The sequence below is a fragment of the Gopherus evgoodei genome, chromosome 1 (genome assembly GCF_007399415.2).
Source record: "Gopherus evgoodei ecotype Sinaloan lineage chromosome 1, rGopEvg1_v1.p, whole genome shotgun sequence".
Taxonomy (NCBI): Eukaryota; Metazoa; Chordata; order Testudines; family Testudinidae; genus Gopherus; species Gopherus evgoodei.
In genome coordinates, this window is record NC_044322.1 from 140,990,259 (window position 1) to 141,013,663 (window position 23,405).

Genomic DNA, 23,405 nt, shown 5'->3' on the forward strand with positions numbered 1-23,405 from the left:
GTAATATGCAAAAATAAATAAATAAATAAATAAATAAATTGTAAGCAGCTCAGACAGAAAATCTTTTAACATATAAATCATATAATTCAATTGAAAAATTATTTTGGTCTTTGTCACATTCCAACTACCCAATTTTCACCAATTCAAAAACTAAGAACTAAAATTCCATGTGATTTATTACTTTTTTTAAAAGCTGTAATATCACCATGAATCCTCTCTTCCACAACAAAAGTATAAAATCTTAACACTTCCATGTCCCCTATAAAGGCATTCATGCAAATATATAAGAATGACTGGAAATGGAAAATGATAATATGGATACGGAAGAATAAATCGGAGGAGGCCATTCCTCTCACTTTTATTTGAGCTATGCAGTGTGTTGACCAAGCTTCAGAACATTCTACAAAATCCCAAATACACATGTATATATAAACAGACTTACACGTTCTATACATCTAATATTAAAAATCAACTCTCTCTGATGGTAAAATGTAGCAGCCATTTTAACAGCACCATCAATACCAATACAACAAAATTTAGACATAAGGACATGAAGCAAAATACCTTAACAAATAAGAACAGGAATTTTGAAAGAAGATCATAAATTATCTAGTCAGGACAGCCAACCAGACATACCTACTGCTGGGAAATGTGCCACAGTATTTTTTAACGACCAGAAATGATCACGAGATTGGTTTTACCTCTCACGTGGGAGACAAACCCTCTGACTCTTTGACAGCATCTCTATAAGCACAGTAACCACCCTAGCACCACATTGTGGAACAGGTTTAGTAATGGCTCAGATGGCAGTATGCAACCTGAGTCATCAAAACCACTTCCTGAAGAAGATGTTAATTTCAAACTTCCACTGAACAAATTCTTTTAAAGTCATAATGAAATATATCCTTTTCAGTTTTACAGAATATCAAGTTGGGGTTCTTTTTTTAAAAAGCCTAAAACGCATTTTAATTATATAAAACACAATCAATTGTATTTTTTAATATCCTCTGCTAAAGATATTTTTTAAAAAAAGCCAAATATACAGATTCAGAAAAAAATCAATTGATTAATTCAAACTGATAGAAAATTATGACTGTACAAACTGTCACCCCAGTTGCTTGATACAGTTCAGTTTGCTTTATGTAACATGAGACAATTATTTAATCAGAAATCTTAATACCTAATGAATACGAAGGTTACATATGCAACATCAATGCTGAATTAGACTTGTTATTTTATTATTTGTGCCAAGCTATTTGCTATCTTAACTTCCTATATTCAGGTAGGCAACTAGTATCAAATGTCTATTCATTAAAACCTTCCCGAGCTTTAAAAAGGCTACCAACCCCCTCTCTCCCAAACAAAAGTTCCAACGTATAATTAAGGATCACCAGCATTGAGGTTAAATTCTTAAACAAAAGCAAACAAAATAGAAGCAGAACAGAAAAGCTCATTTCAAGTAAATCTACATCCTAGAAATTTCACAATATGGTCTGTGAATTGCCACAAGTGCCAAAACAAGCCTTTGAAAGCACTGAGTTTCAAACAGAGGATTTTACAAAGTTGTAACAGTTCATCCTTATCTGCAACGGTCAGGCAAACCATCCTAGGATCTTGTTAGGAAAAAAAAATACAATTGTTTCTTTGATGTAGACAAAGTCTCAGGAACCAACTCTGCTTATGATCACGATATTAGTGATCAGGATTTATTTAAAGTAGCTTTTGCTGCTATTTTACATGTTGTGTTGTATCACACTGTCAGCCAGTTATCTGGGAGCTCATCAGATAGAAAGTAAACTCATTCTACATTTTAGATATATACCAAGGAGCCCTGGTATTTATCAAAGCATGTTAATTGTACTGGAGTTGAAACTGCTGGGGAATGGAGAGAAGCAGAGCAGCTGCTCCTTTCTAGAAATTCACTATCACATTAGGTCATGTCCCCACAGAAAATCCCTGAAACTCAGCAATATGGAAATCAGCTTCACTTTTGTCTAAATAAAGTATGGTGGTTTCTTGGAAGTGATCCATCCCCAAATGGTTCTACTTTTTTGTTTTCCAGGCCGAAATATTTTGAGATTTCATAGATTTTGTTTTTCAGGGTACACCACTAGAGCAGAAGTCCATGGCTCCCAACCAGGAATCAAAACCAGACTCTCCATAGTATTGCTACTGACATCACTAGCTGTTATATAGTCTTTTCACCAGTAGATCTCTATGCAGTTTTTAAGTAACTCAAGAAAGCAAAAGGAATCTAAAATCAACTGTGGTCATTATGTATATTATAACAGCATTTCCTTCATATGGACAATGCTTTCCTTCATTTTGTTATGTGATGTATGTGCAAGGCACGGTGGTATAGGCAATGTTAAAACATCCTATATTTATGTAGTCTATACTGCAATAACAGTTTTTAAAAATAACGATCTTCAGTGACAGAGCACTATTGTGTGGTAGACTCATTTTTTAAAAATGCCACTGATACACAGACATGTTCTCTGTTAAAACCCAGGGCAAAGCCATTTCACTGACAGCTGGGTTATTCCCATTTATCAGAGAGTAGCTTGAACATTTTACAATCCAAAAAGTGAAATCGTGATATCACAGATATGTTTGGGGAAGGGGGAAGGAATATGGAAGATGAGAAGAGATACTTCTGATCGATGCATCACTCTTCAATAGCGATTCAGCAGAGACTCAGTGCCAGTCTAGGTTATCAAATTTGTTCCTCTCTATTAAACTCAATTTTCCATTTCCTGCTCCATTCCCTTTGTACCTGTTTTCCTGTATGAGATTATGGTTTCAGAATCCTAGTAAAAGGTATAGATCTAAACTGTCCTTCATCTGAGAGCTAGCTTTGTTTTACCTATCTCATGAAGCCCTGGTGTCATTAATTAGCTTTTATTGCTGTAAATTGTTTATGCTAAAAAGGATAAATAATATTATTGAGAATTTTGTGTGTTACACTTTACAATTTCAAAGTACTGTTCATAATTTCCAAATGATATTTTTGCAAAAAAAAATTAATCCTACATTGTTAACACTTCACCACTGAAGCACCAATGGATAATGTTCATCACTTAAAATGGAAGTTTTATATTCAAAGAATTATCTCATGGTAGATTAGAGATGAGGAGACAAGGAATGGTAAAGAAATGGACCAGAATGAGTGGTTTGGTGTCAGAAGAGCTACAGTGGTACAAAAGCAAGGGACCTCATGATGTGGGCGTTTCATGCATGGAGTGGCTACAGAATAATATTTCTAGGCTACAAAATGCTATATGCTACTATTGTTCTCATATCCCTTATTTTGAGCTTTAGTTCTAACTATTTTTAGCGTTCAACTCTGTAACTGCTTTTAAGTCTAATTTCATACCTGGAAAAGTGCAGCGTGGAGAAGGGTGACAAAGGGGTAAAAAGCAACTTTTGTGAAGTGGATTCTCCCTTTCCTTCTGTCTTCACAAAAGAGATGAGTGGAGACACTCCCCATTTGAGATGATCAGAAATAATGGTGTTTAAGAAGAAACTTAGTAAATACAAACGTTTTAAAGGAACTAAAAACCAAAGCAGCCTTCCTGCCAACCAAAACGTATAAGTTCTTTAAAACAGCGATTCTCTATACATTGCTCTTTATGGTCCTACATGCAGCTCTTACTGCATAGGTGATGGATTAGTGATCCACTCAGTTTAGTTGGATCTCAAGAAGAGATGCACAAGAATGTCAGTCACAGGACCATCTACCTAATCTATTGTGCAGCACAGGGAGCACTGAGCAAACTCAGCAACTCCTATACCGCTGTTCAGTTACCCTCTATTACACAGAAGAATAAAGAAACAGGAACAACTGGTATTCCCTCCCTCCATAACAAGCAAAAATGAAGTTCCTCTTCCTCCCAACGGCCAGCATGAGCTCTTGAGGAAGAAGGGAATGGAGATGGAAGCGGAGGGAGGAAGACAAGGTGGGTGAGGTAATCTTTTATTGATTATTTTGTGCCATTCTTAGACTCTATTTGATTGAGTGGCTCTCTAAGCTCAGTGGCTCTCAACCTTACTAATCTTCTGTACCCCTTTCTGATTTGTCTTGCGTATGCCCAAGTTTCACCTCACTTAAAAACTATTTGCTTACAAAATCAAACAAAAAATATAGAAGTGTCACAGCACCCTATTATTTAAAAATTGCTTAGTTTCCCATTTTTACCATATAATTATAAAATAAATTAATTTTTATATATATATATATAGTACTTACATTTCAGTGTGTTGTATACAGAGCAGTATAAACCAGTCATTGTCTGTATGAAATTTTAGTTTGTAGTGACTTCACTGGTGCTTTTTATGCAACCTCTTGTAAAACCAGGCAACTATCTAGATGAGTTGATGTCTTCTCCTCCCGCCCCTCACCCAGAAGGCCTCCTGAGAACCACTGCTTTAGCTGTTAAATGTTGGGTGCGTATGGTAAGTGTTATGCAAGCATTTCCTACTTGCAGCCTGAGAAGTTACTAAATACAGGAAATAAAGTATTCTAACTGCAAATATGATGTAATCACATCCCATTAAAATATTTGTTAAGGAAAATGTGAATACAGAAGAAGGATGGTCTTGTAATTAAAGACACCAGTCTAAGACTCTAAGGATTTTGGATTAAATTCCTGGCTATGTTGCAGACCTCTTGTCTGACCTTAGACAAATCACTTTTCGGATCCCCATCTGCAAAATAGGGATAATGATACTTCCTGCCCAGTAAAATGTGGACTAAAACTTCCTCTTATTTCACAAAAGCCATTTAATATCTACCAGATGGACACCTCAAATTTGACCATATTAGATGAGTGACTAAAAGGTGAACAGGTCTATACTCTATTTTATACAGAGCCCATTTACCAAAAATGTCTGTATCTTTACAGAAAACTGTCATATGTACGCTTGGCAGAATTAAATTTTTTAAATATAATTTTGAAGGATAATATCAAAATTTATTTTTAAGCTTATTATTTTTAAATTTTATCAGTGGTGGAACATTGCAGGATGGGGTGTCAGACAATTATTTAGTGACCATAGACACAAATAAAAAAAGCTTTATAACCATTAAAACCGTCAACACCACATGTCAAAATATGCAAAGTAAACATCCTTAAATAAAAAGTTCTCAAGGAGCATTTTTTTTTTTTACTTTACCTATCTCTACATTTTAATTATCATTGATGGAAATACTTTTTTGTTGGTTTGTGTGTGCATGGAAATCAAAGTTTACCAATATTCACTGATAAAAATAGAATTTTCCCACGCCTGATCATATGGTATTTGCAGAGCACTGCAGTTTGTCAATTCCAAGCCATCTGAATCAGATGTGGATAATTGAATATTGAATACCTCTACAGTTCTGGTTAAGGTCTATGTGCATCATTCACAGGTGAATGTGTATATAGTAATTATAAATGGGGACGGCTCCAGGCACCAGCACGCCAAGTGCGTGCTTGGGGCGGCAAGCCATGGGGGCGCTCTGCCAGTCGCCGTGAGGACAGCAGGCAGGTTGCCTTCGGCGGCTTGCCTGCGGAGGGTCTGCTGGTCCCGAGGCTTTGGCAGACCTCCTGTAGGCATGCTGCCGAATCTGCGGGACCAGGGACCTCCCACAGGCAAGCCGTCGCAGGCAAGCCACCGAAGGCAGCCTGCCTGCCGTGCTTGGGGCGGCAAAATACCTAGAGCCGCCCCTGATTATAAATAAACACTATTTAACATGCAAATACTGACTGTGCATTTAGCTCATCAGAATATCTGCATGCACTCAGAGTGGTAGCCATGTTAGTCTGTATCAGCAAAAACAACGAGGAGTCCTTGTGGTACCTTAGAGACTAACAAATTTATTTGGACATAAGCTTTTGTGAGCTAGAACCCACTTCATCGGTTCATGCGTTCGATGAAGTAGGTTCTAGCCCACGAAAGCTTACGCCCAAATAAATCTGTTAGTCTCCAAGGTGCCACAAAGACTTCTCATTGTTTCTGCATGCACTGTATTTGTTTTCTTTACCTATATACCTGCTGGAAATGAACTACTGAAAATACACATTATCTAATGTAATAGGAAAAGTTTATGGCCCCAGACCAGGACAGCACTTAACTACATGCTACACTTAACAGAAGCTTAAATCCTACTGACTACAAGTGTTTTTCTAAAGAAAGATTCTTTCTTGAATTGGGGCCTACATGAATCCAGTCCAAAGAAGCTATCACTATCAACTTAGGAAAAAAACCCAACCTTTAATTATCCCATTCTGGGGGTAGTAACAACCTCTTTCAACATTTTCAAACAGCACATATAAATGTTTACATTGCAGAAGAACCTAATTTGAATTTTACCAAAGATAAGCAGAATTCCAAGCATGCATAAGTCTATCAAAACCAAGCCTCACTTATCAGATTATCCATACACATTAGATAAATATAATTTCTTATAAAGGTGAGGGAAAGGATTTTGTGCCCTTTTCACTATGGTACATACTTCATTATATACAGAAGGCATGAAAAAAAGCTAAAAAGCTTCACTCCCTGCTGCTTATTAGAAATATTAAGTCTTTTCTTCTTGTGTCTCTGGTTCTCCTTGGAGACTAGAGAACGAAGGGACCTCTCTGAGGGCTCAACTGAAAGGGTGAAGGTGTTTGAATCTTTAACAAAGAGTTTCTCCCCAAAGTGTTAATTGGGATCTTCTTTATATGTCACACAAACAAAAGATGAGCATAAAACAATTTGCGTCCTCTGCAGGTCACCTATAAAAAGTTTGCCCAATACATTTTTTTAAATGAATATCCGAAGCACGAAGTTAAAAGTTAAATTCTGTAGGTACTTTTTGACGTTTCCTTTTTGGCATCCTGATGGTACAGTGACTTTATGCTGCTATGTTACTTTACATAAGAACTGGGCATTGTTATTATTTGTGGTGTCATATGGATAACCACAGTTCTAGTACAGACTCTGAAGTCTTGTTCCCAGCACTGGTAGTTATTTAGAACAAAGACCCATGGGTGGAGGTGTGAGCACAGGAATAAAACCTTCACTGAAATAACCCATCTATTTAATTGCCTGGAAGAATGTTATTACCAACTTCATAGGAATCTATTTTCCTGCACTTGGCACAACAGAGGACAAAAGGAGTCAGTCAAAGTAAGGAACAGAAAGAAACCATAAAGCTGTCAGTTCTACCTTATCATAAAGTTAAGTACTCTGGGGATGACAACCATGACAGAATTAAGTTACAAAATGTACCTTTTCTACTAGTGGGAAGTCATTTTCTACTTCTATTGACCTTGGTCGTAGCTTTATTGGTTTGTCTTTGAAGATATCTCCAAAACCAATCCCCTTGACCTTTTTGGGTTGGATTGCTGCTGCTCCATTGGCTCCTTCTGATTTTGTGCTGCTTGAGTCACCACCATCACTCTCAGAGCCTGTAGCATCTCTTAAACCTGCCAGAAAAGGGGGTGTGGGGAAAGAAACATTAGATATGGAGCTTGACAATATTTTAAAAACACAAAACGGTGGTCAAAGCAAATAGCAGCTTCCCCTACCCCCAAATCATAGGTAAAGTGGATGTCCTTTCTTTGTGCCAAGTACTCATTCTAGTTTTTTTTTATTTCATCATTTTCCCATACCTCTTAGAACTTCTCTCAAATCACAAAACACACACACAATCAAAACATTATCCCTAAAGAAGACCACTGTTATAAATCAAAATATCCTTCTTCCCTAGACACAGATCACTCAAAAGAGAGTCCAAGAAATTAGAATTAATTTCAGTTCTAGTTCAGCTATCATACTTATGGCACTTAAAATTCAGGAGTCAGACCAGATATACTGTACTTTAAATCTGTATGACTCATGTCAAGCCAATTTTGCAATTAGTATCTAAAGATACATTACCTAAAGGGAAAATATAAAGCTAAAAGCTGTTTAAACAAATTTGCAATCAAATAAGTGGCATAATATTATCCCTGCTGAAGAATTACATCTCTCTGTAGATTAGACAGCCTTGTAAGAAAAGCACACATGCACATCCTCCTCTAGGAATATAATAAATCAAAATTGACATTCCAACTTGCCTTACTACTCTCAATGAACAGGAAAATCCAGGCTTACCTGAAAATTTTCTTTATTCAAGTAATAAGGTCCACAGTTCTATTACAATAAGTATTTTAATTTCAGTCTGCTTGTAGTTCAAGGGCAGAACCAGAACTGTCAGTAGGGAAGTGTCAGCATATGCAGATGACACACTGCACTATCTATCCTTCCCCACACACAACCTCACCACTACCATCAAGACAGCCCAGTACTTGGATGAAAGTAGCTCTTGGATAAAGAGCTGTCTGAAGCTTAACCTGAGGAAGACAGCGATGATGCTGGTGCGCAGAGGAGAGTATTCTGAAGAGCTTGGAGCCTCAGTGCAATTTCCGTTAGTAGAAGATACACGCCCACAATTGGTCAATTCAGTCCGTAGTTTAGGAGTACACTTGGATTCCTCGCTAACACTGAGCTCACACATACTAGCATCCGCATGTAATGCTCTCCATCTTTGCTTTGCTAGGAAACTCCATCCCATCCTGGTGGATGAACACCTGACCTTTGTCACCTGTCAGATGGACTACAGCAATGTGATATACTTGGGCAGGAAGCCTTCAGCACTTAGGAAAATCCACTAGTGCAGAATGCTGCAGCGCATCTCCTCTGCAACACAAGTTACCATGAACATATCAAACCCGTCCTCCACTCTCTCCACTGGTTTCCCTTTGAATTTCTAATAAAGTTCAAGGTCACAGTCTTTACCTTCAAATCACTCCCTGGCCTGAACTCAGGGTATCTAAAAGATCATCTATAAAGCTCTGGGGTGAAGAGTGATTGACAACTACACTCCTCTGGCACAACAGAACTCTCAACAATAAGAGTAAAGCTCATCTATGTGGGAGACAGAACATTCTCCAGGGATGTTCTGAGACTGTGGAGTGATCTCAGGAATTAAGGACCATCACAAACACCACCACTTTCCACTCCAAATGCAAGGCACACTTTTTTCACCTTGCCTTCTCTGACAAACACATAGCAACAGGTTCACTGATATTAAAAAAAAAAAATACCTTACCAAACCTAGACACTCCACTGCACACACTTTGGGGAGAGAATAAGAGAACAAACATGTGACAGCTGTGTAGTCACATTGCTAATTGCACTACTGGAGGACACTCAGATACTAGGGTGATGAGCGTGGTATAAAACCCAACAGAGAATAAACTAGAATGCCCTGCCTCTTGAAGTTCTCTGCAGTTGAGGAAACTTCCACAGCCAGGAGAACTCAAATCTACTTTCCTAAATTACAGATCATGTTAAATAAACTATGAGGAAAAACACAACAAAGTATTCTACTGCAGATCATGGTAAATTCTACCTAACGACAACAAACCCAAATCCTTGGATGTCGATTTCCATCTCTATTCTGAATGATGATTTGTCTTCAGGGCAGCTGGATATGTGGACCTTATTACTTAAAGAAAGCAAATTTTCAGGTAAGCATGGATACATTTTCCCATTTTTCTTAGTGCTAATTAAAATGGGTTTTCATAGTAGGGTGCCTCCGTGATAGGAAGCAGGATCATCTCTTAAATATAGACTTCCAAAACCAAGTAGATTATATATCTCCTCCATCTTCCCCTGGATATCAAGGCATGGAGAAGACTTCTTCCAAAACAAAGGGAATGGCATTAGCTGACACTGGATGACTAATATGATGAATGAATGGCAGACAACACATCTTATTACAGAAGATATGAGTATTCTGCCCTGAGATTGCCAGTTCTCCTAAGGACTGGATGGTGACGCATAACTAAAGCAGGGCTATTTTTTGAGTTTACTTAAGGAATGAATGCTATGACAATTGTGAGGACTACTGGGCTGAAATTTAAGTACAATATTGAGTCTCATAGAAAGTCCCAAATTTCAAATTAAAAAACCCTCATCTGATTGGCGATAGTAGCCATTGGGAGGCCTGCTCTAATAGATAGGAAATATGGTGACACTTGCTGCAGAGGTTCCATTTGGGTAGTGAGGTAAGGAGCAGGATGAGGTTACAAGGTTATGCTCTATGACTTTGTGAGGTTGGAATAAGGTTGATGCCTTAAGGAAACATTAAATGTTGGGATATATACAAAGTTTCCTTTTTTTTTTTTTTAACATGCTGCTAACATTATACTACAGAGACCTGACCTGTTTGTGGGACACTCATATTCCCATATTAAGGTCCTCCAGGAGGAACTCAAGGTTAAGTTTCACTGATTTAACATGATAGTTAAGCTTTGCACCATATCGCTGTGGAAAAGCTGACCAAACTGACTAATGATGTGTGAGATATTCTTAGGTTTAGAAACTAGGGGGGCGGGATAGCTCAGTGTTTGAGCATTGGCCTGCTAAACCCAGGGTTGTGAGTTCAGTCCTTGAGGGGAGCCATTTAGGGATTTGGGGCAAAAATATGCCTGGGGATTGGTCCTGCTTTGAGCAGGGGGTTGGACTAGATGACCTCCTGAGGTCCCTTCCAACCCTGATATTCTAAGATGCTGGTTTGTCCCCAGACATTGAAGGACCCACTGCCATACCTAGAGTCTCTTTCGAGGCACAGTTTTATGTTCCAAACATAAGCAAAATAAAAACAGTTCACTGGTGCACCCTGGATTATAGCACTTAGGGGGGCTTCCCCTTTGCCTTTCAATCTTTCCTGCTTCAGGGCCTACTGCAGGATTCTTCCTTGCTCTTTTCACAGAGCACTGCCTCCCAGCTTTCTCCCTGGAAGCCATTCTCCCCTCTTCCCCCGGCCACCCCTGTTGGTTCCCATTGCCTTCCCTCTTGGCACTGTAGAAACCAAACCCAGGGAACTTCCTGTTGCTCCTCTTTCCTTACTGACAGCCTGGTTCTTCATAGCCCCAGATGCTGCTGCCCCCCATTAACTGATCAACCGGGAGCACCTGTTCTAGCAGAGGTGAGCTGGACCTGCTTCATTTAAAGGGGCCAGCCACCCTGTCACAGAGCCACTCTGATAATCCAACTTCTGCCATGGAAATCTTGGTGTTCATCTCCCCTTTGGCGGGGAGTGCACCTAGAGACAGGAAACTTTGTTCTGCCAAGAACAAGCAAATTTATCTCTGGGGTAGGGCCCAATGTGTTCTTGCTAGTCATTATGAAAACCTGACTGGGCACACTGACTGTCGTCAGTAGAACAGGTCCATTATTCATGGAAAAAGCCATACTCTGAGACCTCAATTAATTATAGTGTTCCAGCTGCTGGATGCTGTACCTTCTTTTTCTGGTACCCATTCCCTGAACTGAATTAGGAAGGTCCCTTAAAAATAATAAAATTAATCTGATTCTCTACATTCACTAGCTGTGAGAGCAGATAACACAGAATTGGAGCTAGATCTTTGCAAATGGATAAGACAGAGTAAGATACAGTGGCAGTACCCAGAATTACTGGATACAGGTATCATACGAACTCATTGAACATGCCTGTGTATGACATCAGAATTCCCAATAGGCTCAGATAAAAATTGGATTTTTGTTTCTGTGACACCACTCATTTTCCATTACAGGCAATCTTCATCTTCTGTAACACTTTTCTGAGATGAGACCCTGTATCTGATAGCATTCCTCCTCATCCCAGGTCTGTTATTAACTTTCCAAGCACAATGTGTTTGTCCCAAAAACAAGATTCTCCAGGAACTGTGTCACTCAGCTTTTCTCTGCACAGAATCCAGATCAGAAAAATTGTCTGGGAAGAGATAAGTGAATTTCCTTCTTCCCTAAAGCCAATATTATTTCTACCATAACGCTGGAGACACACCCTGGGAGCACATATAACATCAAATGGTAATGACTGAAATTGGGAAAAAATAAAGGGCTGCCATTCATCTGCAAATCATAAGAATTGTCTAAGGAGGGTTAAATGGGAATGCTTTGAAGACAAACCTCTATTAAGAGCTTCCTAGGGTATTCCAGTGACCATATTTGATCAAAGCTACAGGTAACTCTGTTGCTTCAAAATTGAAAGAACCTGGCACTACTCAGGGGTCTATCTCCAGAAAGAGCTGATTGGGAGACCTTCAGATAGCTCTGGGGCAATGGAGGGCAACTACAGACCCTACTCTTGTTCTAGCTGCCTGACAAAAAAGTATTCTTTCCTGTTGTGCTTCATGTTGCCATATGATTTGTACTCCCTTCTATAATGTGTGTCCGGAGTCAGGATTGTCCGTTGAATTTTCTGATTACTATGTGGCCACAGGTAAAAATCTCCCCCAGTTAGAAACACAGAGTCCCTGATCACCAGGGAAAATTAATACTGTATTGTCAATAGGGGAGGAGTGGGAGATACAGGCCTTTCTTTTTGCTTCTGATTTTTCTTTGCCTGGCTCTATCCCTGAAGCCCATAGGTACACCAGCTGCTGCCAAGTCTCAGAAGGGGAAGCAGAACTAAGGGGCAATCTCCCCCAAAATCAAATGCAGCCTTGGGACACAGCTGGGAATTAGACAAACACATTATGGAATGGAACTGTTAGTCTAAAAATTGGAAATAAGGTTTGGCATTTTCCTCAGAAAAGCTCTGCTGCAGGGAGGGCTGGCTAAAAAACTGAAGAGAGTGCCAGGAGGCAGGGCATTCCCCTTCTGACAATGACTAATAGCTCTGGTTCTGCCCACTATTAACATTAACCTGTTGAAGCTGGGAGAAGAACAGCAGCAAGACGTTAAATTTCCCAAACCTTTTTCTACTGTCTATGTCTATGGTGGTGATGGGGGACTTCAACTACCCAGATATATGTTGGGAAAATAACACCGCGGGGCACAGACTATCCAATAAGTTCCTGGACTGCATTGCAGACAACTTTTTATTTCAGAAAGTTGAAAAAGCTACTAGGGGGGAAGCTGTTCTAGACTTGATCTTAACTAATAGGGAGGAACTTGTTGAGAATTTGAAAGTAGAAGGAAGCTTGGGTGAAAGTGATCATGAACTCATAGAATTTGCAATTCTAAGGAAAGGTAGAAGGGAGTACAGCAGAATAGAGACCATGGATTTCAGGAAGGCGGATTTTGGTAAGCTCAGAGAGCTGATAGGCAAGGTCCCATGGGAATTAAGACTGAGGGGAAAAACAACTGAGGAAAGTTGGCAGTTTTTCAAAGGGACGCTATTAAGGGCCCAAAAGCAAGTTATTCCGATGGTTAGGAAAGATAGAAAATGTGGAAAAAGACCACCTTGGCTTACCCTTGAGATCTTGCGGGACCTACAAAATAAAAAGGCGTCATATAAAAAATGGAAACTAGGTCAGATCACGAAGGATGAATATAGGCAAATAACCCAGGAATGCAGAGGCAAGATTAGACAAGCAAAGGCACAAAATGAGCTCAAACTAGCTATGGGAATAAAGGGAAACAAGAAGACTTTTTATCAATACATTAGAAGCAAGAGGAAGACTAAGGACAGGGTAGGCCCACTGCTCAATGAGGAGGGGGGAACAGTAACGGGAGACTTGGAAATGGCAGAGATGCTTAATGACTTCTTTGTTTCGGTCTTCACTGAGAAGTCTGAAGGAATGTCTAGTATAGTGAATGCTTACGAGAAGAGGGTAGGTTTAGAAGAGAAAATAACGAAAGAGCAAGTAAAAAATCACTTAGAAAAGTAAATGCCTGCAAGTCACCAGGGCCTGATGAAATGCATCCTAGAATACTCAAGGAGTTAATAGAGAGGTATCTGAGCCTCTAGCTATTATCTTTGGGAAATCATGGGAGACGGGGGAGATTCCAGAAGACTGGAAGGGGGCAAATATAGTGCCCATCTATAAAAAGGGAAATAAAAACAACCCAGGAAATTACAGACCTGTTAGTTTAACTTCTGTGCCAGGGAAGATAATGGAGCAGGTAATCAAAGGCATCATCTGCAAACACTTGGAAGGTGGTAAGGTAATAGGGAATAGCCAGCATGGATTGTAAAGAACAAATCGTGTCAAACCAATCTGATAGCGTTCTTTGATAGGATAACGAGCCTTGTGGATAAGGGAGAAGCGGTGGATGTGATATACCTAGACTTTAGTAAGGCATTTGATACGGTCTCGCATGATATTCTTATAGATAAGCTAGGAAAGTACAACTTAGATGGGGCTACTATAAGGTGGGTGCATAACTGGCTGGATAACCGTACTCAGAGAGTAGTTGTTAATGGCTCCCAATCCTGCTGGAAAGGTATAACAAGTGGGGTTCCGCAGGGGTCTGTTTTGGGGCCGGTTCTGTTCAATATCTTCATCAACGATTTAGATGTTGGCATAGAAAGTACGCTTATTAAGTTTGCGGATGATACCAAACTGGGAGGGATTGCAACTGCTTTGGAGGACAGGGTCAAAATTCAAAATGATCTGGACAAGTTGGAGAAATGGTCTGAGGTAAACAGGATGAAGTTCAATAAAGATAAATGCAAAGTGCTCCACTTAGGAAGGAACAATCAGTTTCACACATACAGAATGGGAAGAGACTGTCTAGGAAGAAGTATGGCAGAAAGAGATCTAGGGGTCATAGTGGACCACAAGCTTAATATGAGTCAACAGTGTGATACTGTTGCAAAAAAAGCAAACGTGATTCTGGGATGCATAAACAGGTGTGTTGTAACAAGACACGAGAAGTCATTCTTCCGCTTTACTCTGCGCTGGTTAGGCCTCAACTGGAGTATTGTGTCCAGTTCTGGGCACCGCATTTCAAGAAAGATGTGGAGAAATTGGAGAGGGTCCAGAGAAGAGCAACAAGAATGATTAAAGGTCTTGAGAACATGACCTATGAAGGAAGGCTGAAGGAATTGGGTTTGTTTAGTTTGGAAAAGAGAAGACTGAGAGGGGACCTGATAGCAGTTTTCAGGTATCTAAAAGGGTGTCATCAGGAGGAGGGAGAAAACTTGTTCACGTTAGCCTCTAATGATAGAACAAGAAACAATGGGCTTAAACTGCAGCAAGGGAGATTTAGGTTGGACATTAGGAAAAAGTTCCTAACTGTCAGGGTAGTTAAACACTGGAATAGATTGCCTAGGGAAGTTGTGGAATCTCCATCGCTGGAGATATTTAAGAGTAGGTTAGATAAATGTCTATCAGGGATGGTCTAGACAGTATTTGGTCCTGCCATGAGGGCAGGGGACTGGACTCGATGACCTCTCGAGGTCCCTTCCAGTCCTAGAGTCTATGAGTCTATGAGTCTATGAGAAAGTAGGGGACTGCAGACATACATAAAATGGTATAAACATGTTAACAGCCCTAGTATTGTCTGCCATTTATTTCATTTACATATAATAAATACTGTAAATGAAACTCATGCAGGTAAGAGTTTAACAACACTATCTCTAGAGGTAGCTCAGATCTAATTCTTTTTCAGAAAACCACAGCTGTGACAAGGCATTTCAAGACTTGACCTATTACACTCTTGCTATTTGTCGGAAGTCTCCCTAGAGCAAACTCTCCAAATTGTGCCAAACTATAGTGGATTTGAGATTAGCACAAATGGGGCTTAGAAGGACCACCAGATTTAATTCACTAACAAACAATATTCCCAGAGTTGTGCTGGCATCAGTCCAAGATTCTGGAACACAAAGATCTATTCAGACTTGATAATGGGTTGTGTAAGCTCAAAATGTTAATTTTATCACAGCTGTTTATTTTGTTTTAACTCTATTCAAAACACAGGAAAAATAATTGTTTCTAAATGTAAATAAGTGAAAAGGCCAAAAAGAAAAAGCATTTTCAAGCTTCAAAGAAAATTCTCTTTTAATGTATTGTTTGGCAATTTCATTTTTATTCTTTGTTCTGTATTGCTACTCTTTATTTCATGGTATTGTCAAAATCCCCAAATGTAACTGTGGCAGAATGTTTCTGCCCTGCTTCCCGGATGCCCTCTAAGCTTTACCAGTCCGAGTGGTATAAAGGTCAGATGTTCAGAGGCAAACACCTCAGACAGCTAAGAGTTTTTCCTAATTTGGTCTGGCATCCAGAGAAAAATGCTGTCAGATGTGTTTAATGGGATAAAGGGGAGAACTGTGTAAATGGAGCTTCTTTCTCACCCCCATTGACTTTTAAGGAAGAGAGGGGAGAAGTATACTCTTCCCCTCTAGCAGAGATTGGTAGCATGGGATTGTGGAACTCTTGGCTAGTGAATTTTCATGGGATGGGTGGTTCCAGGGTGACAGCCAGATGATTATCTTGTCAAGAAGTGGCAAGCAGGAGGGAGCAGGCACGCAGCATGTACACACACACACACAGCCCACCATGATTTTTTAATTTTTATTATTACTTTATTTTTTGTGCACCCAGCACTCAGCTCTGACCTTTTTTTCTGTGAATATCCTGTGCTTCCCTGATGATAGGTTCATGCTACCTCTCAGTAGAATTAAAAAAACAGGAAAAGCAGTTTATGTGAAACTGATTTAAAATATTGGTTCAGAACAATGTTATGATTATAAATGTACATTGTGAAAAACAAACACATGCTTTATAACAGAGCAAAATAGTAATTAAAAATGCTTCTGCTGAAGTATACAGTACATACAAATTGCAAACATAGTCTATCCTCTGCATTACTCATTCATTTATTTATTATCATCAGATATATTCCTTCAGGAGATGTAATTTTGTAATCCAAACATTGTCATTTCCTTTTGGGATGTTCATTTTCCTTTGCACAATGATTCTTGCTATGTGACAAGCAGCCCCAAATTCTTTATGCCTTAGCAAGAAATCATGCAGGGTAAAGGGGAGTAGTTTCCTGCACCACAGAGCAGCATGCATTAGACGTGCAGTGTGAGCACAACTCTGAATTCTCTTTAGCATGAATTTCAAGCCATCAATATTGAAGCTGGTGGCTTTTTTCCATTTCCCATAAAAGGTCACAGAGTATTCTCACAATTTCATTTTAGACTGGTATAACTGTGCTTCTGTCTGCTGCCTTCTTGATTTCTGAATTATATTCATCCCTCTTGTTCTGAGTGGGTACAGAAACACATTGCTTACACTACATGAAGGGACCTGTAACAACCACAATCAAACAGTATTTCTTCCTGACAGATATAAAAAATGGTCTATTATGAGCCTGATAAAACATTTTCTGCGGGTGGGTTCTTGAACGTTTGGAAGGATTTTTTATGCATTTCTCCCTCTCCACCACTGTTTTTTTTCCCTCTCTCCATCTGCACATTTGTTTTCCAGGCAACATTTCTCAGTATGCTAATTCTTATTCAGGAAAATTGTGCCTCATGAAATTTTAGCACTGTTGTTTCCTCAAATGTTACTTTACATTGTAGCATCTGTGTATTAGTTATATTTTCTTTTTAGTAAGCAAATACTGTAATCAATTTAAGAGACATTGGAGAGAATTGGAAAAGGTTAAATCTCTCCTTAAATTTGCTGAAATTCATGATTTTTTTAAAATTGTGTGCATTAACTTTGTTCATATGATGAGATATTTCAACAGTATTCATATTACAAATAGGTAATGAATCATGTATTGCTTTCTTTGAACTCTGACCAGCAACAATTACTCAAGGACTAGAAAATATTTTTTAAAGGAAAAAAAAATTGTAAACTGGTGGAAGAGTAGAAAGCACAAAAGAAAAATTACTCACTAGTAATTCTGTTTGTAGCAATCCTATCTTCTTCTGTCACACTGAACAGCTATTACTGACAGCATTATGGCTCCACCTATCAAGGGAAAATATTTGTCCATTGGCATTAAATACATGCCAATCTGCCCACTTCCTTCAGTTACGGTGCTTCCAGAGGAAAAGAAAGGAAAAGAGAGAGAGGGAGAAATTAAGATGGTAAAAATAAAACAATTCCAAGTAGTATTCTCTGAGGAGGCACAGGAGGAAGGTAGGATGGGAGAAGAGAGGATGGCAATATACAAAATTACTGGTGAGTAATTTTCCTTTGTCATATATCCCCCTTCAACCATCCTACCCAGCAGCAGCAATTTCCTCAGCATGCTAGAGTTGGGGTTACTGTATAGTGGAGCTGGCCATACCTAATGGCCAAAAAGTGACGTCAGCTGATGAGGAGAGATCCAAGGATAATGCTGAACATAAATGTAAGGGGATGATCTTACAAATTTCAGAGGCAGTGTCTCAGTCCTTGGTGCTCAAAAAGTGCTGCTGCACCCTAACTGAATGGCATTTAACAATTTTAGGACATGGTCATAGGCTAACAGAAAACAATTAGCCTGGTCATAGGCTAACAGAAAACAATTTTTAATCCAGTATATTAACGTCCCCCTTTTATTACAACTTTCAAAACAAAATGAGCAACTCTTGATTTTCATAAAACCTTGAATACAATGGAGAGGTAAAAACTTCTGAGCTTGCTTGAAGGCCTGGGAGTGAAGTTTCCTCTGCTGTGAAAGTGGGCAATCAAGACACACTTTAGGAAAAATAGTGAGTTCCTTAATATATATGTGCAAATTTGCTTTTGAAATTAACTCAGGGAGAAGTCAAAGAACTGTCCTATTTTCAAGTAAGATTTCAGGAACAGGAGAAAAATAATAATAAAACTCAAATCCTTCATTCTGCGGGCTATGACGACTACAATTAAATAGGCTTTCTTAAATGAAAATATCTATGAAAAATCATGTCCAGAGGGTTTGAAAATGGAGGAATGAGCACTTGAAGAATCAAAAGAACACTTTGTCTAAAACCAAAAGCCATTGGGTAGGATATGAGAGGAGGCAGGTTTAGCAAAGCCTCAGTACATCTGCTCTGGAAGAGAGAAAGTAAAAGTCAGTACACCTCTACCTCAATATAACGTGATCCGATAGAACACGAATTCGGATATAGCACGGTAAAGCAGTGCTCCGGAGAGGAGGGGCTGCACACTCTCATGGATCAAAGCAAGTTTGATATAATGCGGTTTCACCTATAACGCGGTAAGATCTTTTGGCTCCCGAGGACAGCGTTATATCGAGGTAGAGGTGTATAGAGAAGGAGTCTTGTCTGCAAGATGAGCTGCTTAGAGAAATAGGAGGAAGAGTGATGAAATACCCATTTTGGGCACTGAATCACAGGAGGACATCTCTGAAAGCACTTGCGAGACCAGATTCTTGCCTTGTCTCAAACTTGCCCAAAGAGGCTTATCTGTAGGAATCTCTTCTCAGCTTTCTAGCTTCAAATCCACACATGGACAGCCACAGAGGCCATGGATCTGCCTGTAAGTCTAACATTGTCAAAAGCAGCATCACAGAGCTAGGAAGTTGAATGGGAAGAATCTGAAAGAATACAGAAGGCCTCATAACTAAGTACCAGAGAAGGGGCCACCAAGGAAGAAGGCAGAGGAACCACAGACCAAGTGGATTGCTCCATCTGGGTGAGAGCATTTTTGAAACATGAATGAGAAAGAGAAGCCACAAAAAGAAATGAATGCCTCCAAAGGACAGCCCATGAAGCCACTGCTGAGGGGAGAGCACTCTCTTTTGGGAGCTGAGTACCAGCAGCTGCACTGATCCAGGAAGAAGGGGGAATGGTTAAAGCTCCAGTCACTAAAAAAACAAACTGTGGTGGATGAGAGACAGCAGAGCAGGGAACTATTGCTCCAACAGACTCAGAGCGTAAGATGGAGTGTTGATTGACAGAGGCCAAAGTCTCTGGGAGGTAGGAGAGCAGCAACCCACAGCTATGTGGATGGGCAAAGTAAGGGTGGGGAAGGATGAAGACCAGGGAGCATTGTCCTGAGCAGACAGCTGCATTGGAGGGAAGCACATGTCAAGATAAACATGAGACCTCTGCATAGGGCAGAACTACTGACCACTTGTTTCCCTAGAGTCAGAGAGTGATAGTGGACAAGCGGAGAGGGTTGTTGTGGTGATACTTGATCTCTGGCTGCTAGAGTTCTACAGTTTGTGAAGAGTAGAGGATTTCTGTCTTCTTTTCCTCCTCTCTTCTCTGCCCATCTTTGTCTCTGACTTTTGTCGTCATATTTTCTGCCTTATTCTGAGAGCTAGAGTTGCAGTGGGAGGAGAAAAAGAAAGGAAGAAGATTAGGAAAGCATGTGGAATGAAACTTGCACACCATGCTTCCTGGACAGAGGAGCAAAAAGCCTGAACATTAAATGAGCAGACTGGTGCTTAGAAACTGGCCTAGACTGACAGATATTTTACCTTCTTCCTTAATGGTACAGTATATAGATCCATAATGCTGCCAGTAATTGCTATCATGGACAGGAAGATGGGTGCACAATCAAATGTAATTTATTTTATTTTTAAAGAATGCAGGGTTTTCTTTTTAAAATTCCTTTACACTTTTTTCTTTAAAGAAAAATATATTTTATATGTTCAACTATCATTGCATGCAAGTTTCTTATAAGTAATAGCAACAACACACTTCCGAGAGTGTGGTTACACTCCAGAAACCTATAAGTCTCATGCAGCTGAAATCATCAGACCGAAGGCTTTGCATCCCACTCTACACTATGGCCTAAAACCAACACAACTGACAGCTTGTTGCGTGCTCACATACACTGTATAGATATATACACACATACATGCACAGAGAGAATGAGAATACTTTCTCATTACACTACGATTATGGCATTTGTCAGCAGCAAATAAGAGTTAGCTCACAGACACATCTACAGGTAGTGCAGCCATAAGTGAGTAATGGTGACACACTTTACAAGTGTAGATGAATCAAACATATATTGAGGAGTAAGACTTCATCTTTAAAATTGCCTCTTGAATTTTAAATACACTCACTGTTATAGCGTCTGTAGCTGTCAATCTTTGCTTGTGCCACTCTGTACAGAACTGTCCCATGAAAGGCAGACTTTCCTGACAGCAAACGAAAGAAAAGAAGGAAAGAGGAAACAGAAGAGGGGAAGGAGAGATCGAATGATGGTAAAAAGAAGGTAGAGGAAGAGTTTTTAATCTGTACTTTCAATTACTAACATTTTAAGAGTTCTATTAGCAAAATGAGACCATTAGCTGCACTGACTGTACATGAAGTTAAAAATTTTCTTACTGCTGTACGTTAGATAGGGAAATCTCTCTTGATTTTGCTAAAGCCACCTTGGTTGAATTATATAATGTATTGTTTCCCCATAATCTCTAATGGCCAAATATGAGAAAATTTGGCCCATAAAGTTTTATTTTACATGTGTGACTGAACAGAAAAATGTGTGTCCTCTTTTTTTTTCCTCTACCTGAGATTTAAAGACAGCCTGGAAAGACTTTTCAAACATTTTTTCTTGTTTGTTTTTTGCCCTAAGCCCTGTCTATAGTAGGGAAATTCCATCAATATCTTTCTTACTTATGCCAGTCCATGCCCCTGATATAAACAGACTTCACTGGCAAGTCACTGAAATACCATTAGATATATCAAAACCAACATGTTTTGCTGAGGGACTTATTGAAGGTTTCAGATATTGATTATGAACTTTACCAGTTCTTAACTGAAGGGATGACATGTTGACCCTTATAGACACTTTTTTAACCTAGTGGTTTATTCAGCTAAATAGATATTAACAAAAAAACAAACAAACCTAAAGAACTTTAAACAGTCTGAACAAAGACTGCTTCCCATTTCAGTTGGTTAAGGCTATGCCTTTACTGCCCCCAAAAAAAGTAACAACAAAAAAGTAGGGTTTTGTTTGTTTGTTTGTTTGTTTGTTTGTGGTTTTGTTTTTTTGTTTACAGTGAGAAAGCTAACATGTTAGCTAATACAGGTTTCATTGCATATCATTCTTTCATAGTCCTACCAGTTCTCCAGTAATCCAAAACATCTTCTAGGAAAAAACCAGTTAGAACTGTATATATACTGTAATAGACTGGCAGAAAAGAAGTACACCAATGAAAACATCCATCGCCATCTGTCTACATAAGCAAGCAACAACAAAAAGGCACAAAGCCTCTCCTCCCCTCCCCCATTTGCAGATCACCTTTAAGTGAAAGCTATTATAACATTCACTCCGCTGTTAAGAAAGCAGAGAAAGAAACGTTTGGCTCCATGACAGTGAAGAGACAGCTGAAATTTAAAGAAGTTAAGACGTATTACATTGCCTAACTAAATCATTAGCTGCAGAGTCTAACATCAATCTTAGTACTGGTACTCAGGATTTCTTAGCAACCATGGCTACTATGTTTTTAAATATCCAATATATTAAATAAGACCTAGTCAAATCTTAACTTACACACACACACAAAAGAGATAGCAAGATATATCCAGTAGTCTTTAAATGTTGTGATATTGCCACAGGCATATTAAAATGACTGTGAAATCACCCCCTTAAGGTATGACTTTGATTCATTAGGTTATAATATTCAGTTTTATTACACATGACAATTTTCCTGATTTTTTGTTAAGCTGTAATGAGAAGCTGTGGTATTTCAGAATATCCTAAAACCAAATAAACAAATGTTAAGACATCTGAGAAATCTAGCATACACAACTTATGGATGTTATCTACTACCAACAGACACCACCACTTTGAAATCAATAGGAATCCTGGAAAAATAAGGAGTTACTCAATGTGAGCACGGGCACGAAAATCAAGCCTTGATGAAGTCTGTAATGCATCTTTGAGGAGGAGGGATATTACAGCCATTTTACAGATGGGCCAAACATTTTTCAAATGATCCCTGATCTTGCAAGGCCCTTACTTTCCAAAATGTCAAGGTACTCAGAACTCATTGGAAATTACAGTTTCTCAGCCCCTCTGAAACACTGGGCGCAAGTGAGTTCCAAATAGAGTATCCAAGAACAGAAGCCATTTTAAAAAAATTTGGTTTAAGTAACTTTTAAGTAACTATACTTTCAATTACTAACATTTTAAGAAGTAACTTTAAGGTCACTCAGTTGCAGCTGTGGTGAGAAAAGGACTCTGGATTCCTCAATCCAAGTCACTTCTCTAAACTACTACAAAACATTTGCTTGTCCTAAAAAAGGGACACCTCATAAATAAAAAGAAATGCCCCCAAATTCTCAATTTATATTTTATTTTCTTACATAGAGGGGAGGTGGTGGTATTTCATCAGAACCTCTCTTGGAGCACCAAGGACATATCTTATTCCCTCTGCACTTTCTCCACTCTGAGAGCCTTGAGCACAGCCCCTGTCTGTCTGACCTATGGCACTGGACAATGTTCTCTCCAGAGATAGTAAATAAGACTTATTAAAAACCAAATAATGATAATATTTTGCATTTCTACAGTCCATTTCACCTGAGGATCCCAAACTGCTTTACAAACTTGATTAACCAAACTGCATAAAAGACCTATAAAAGTGGATGAGTATTATTATACCCATTTTTCAGGTGGGGAAGCAGAGTTAAGTCACTGCCCAGATTACATTATAATTCTCCAATTCTGCAACTGGATCTTCATGGGCGGATC

At 39.1% G+C, this 23,405-nt stretch overlaps 1 protein-coding gene across 4 annotated transcripts in view; it reads right to left on the minus strand.

The window, feature by feature from the left end:
* Positions 1-23,405, minus strand: part of SH3KBP1 (SH3 domain containing kinase binding protein 1) — a 366,732-nt gene that overhangs the window by 135,707 nt on the left and 207,620 nt on the right. For 3 of the 4 annotated variants that reach the window (XM_030574488.1, XM_030574505.1, XM_030574515.1), the window contains 2 exons: positions 20,773-20,847; positions 7,258-7,454 (listed from right to left, as the gene is read on the minus strand). In XM_030574488.1, the coding sequence (XP_030430348.1) occupies positions 7,258-7,454; positions 20,773-20,847 (272 nt within the window). The remainder of the gene's footprint in view (positions 1-7,257; positions 7,455-20,772; positions 20,848-23,405) is intronic. The other variant, XM_030574496.1, reaches the window with a different exon arrangement.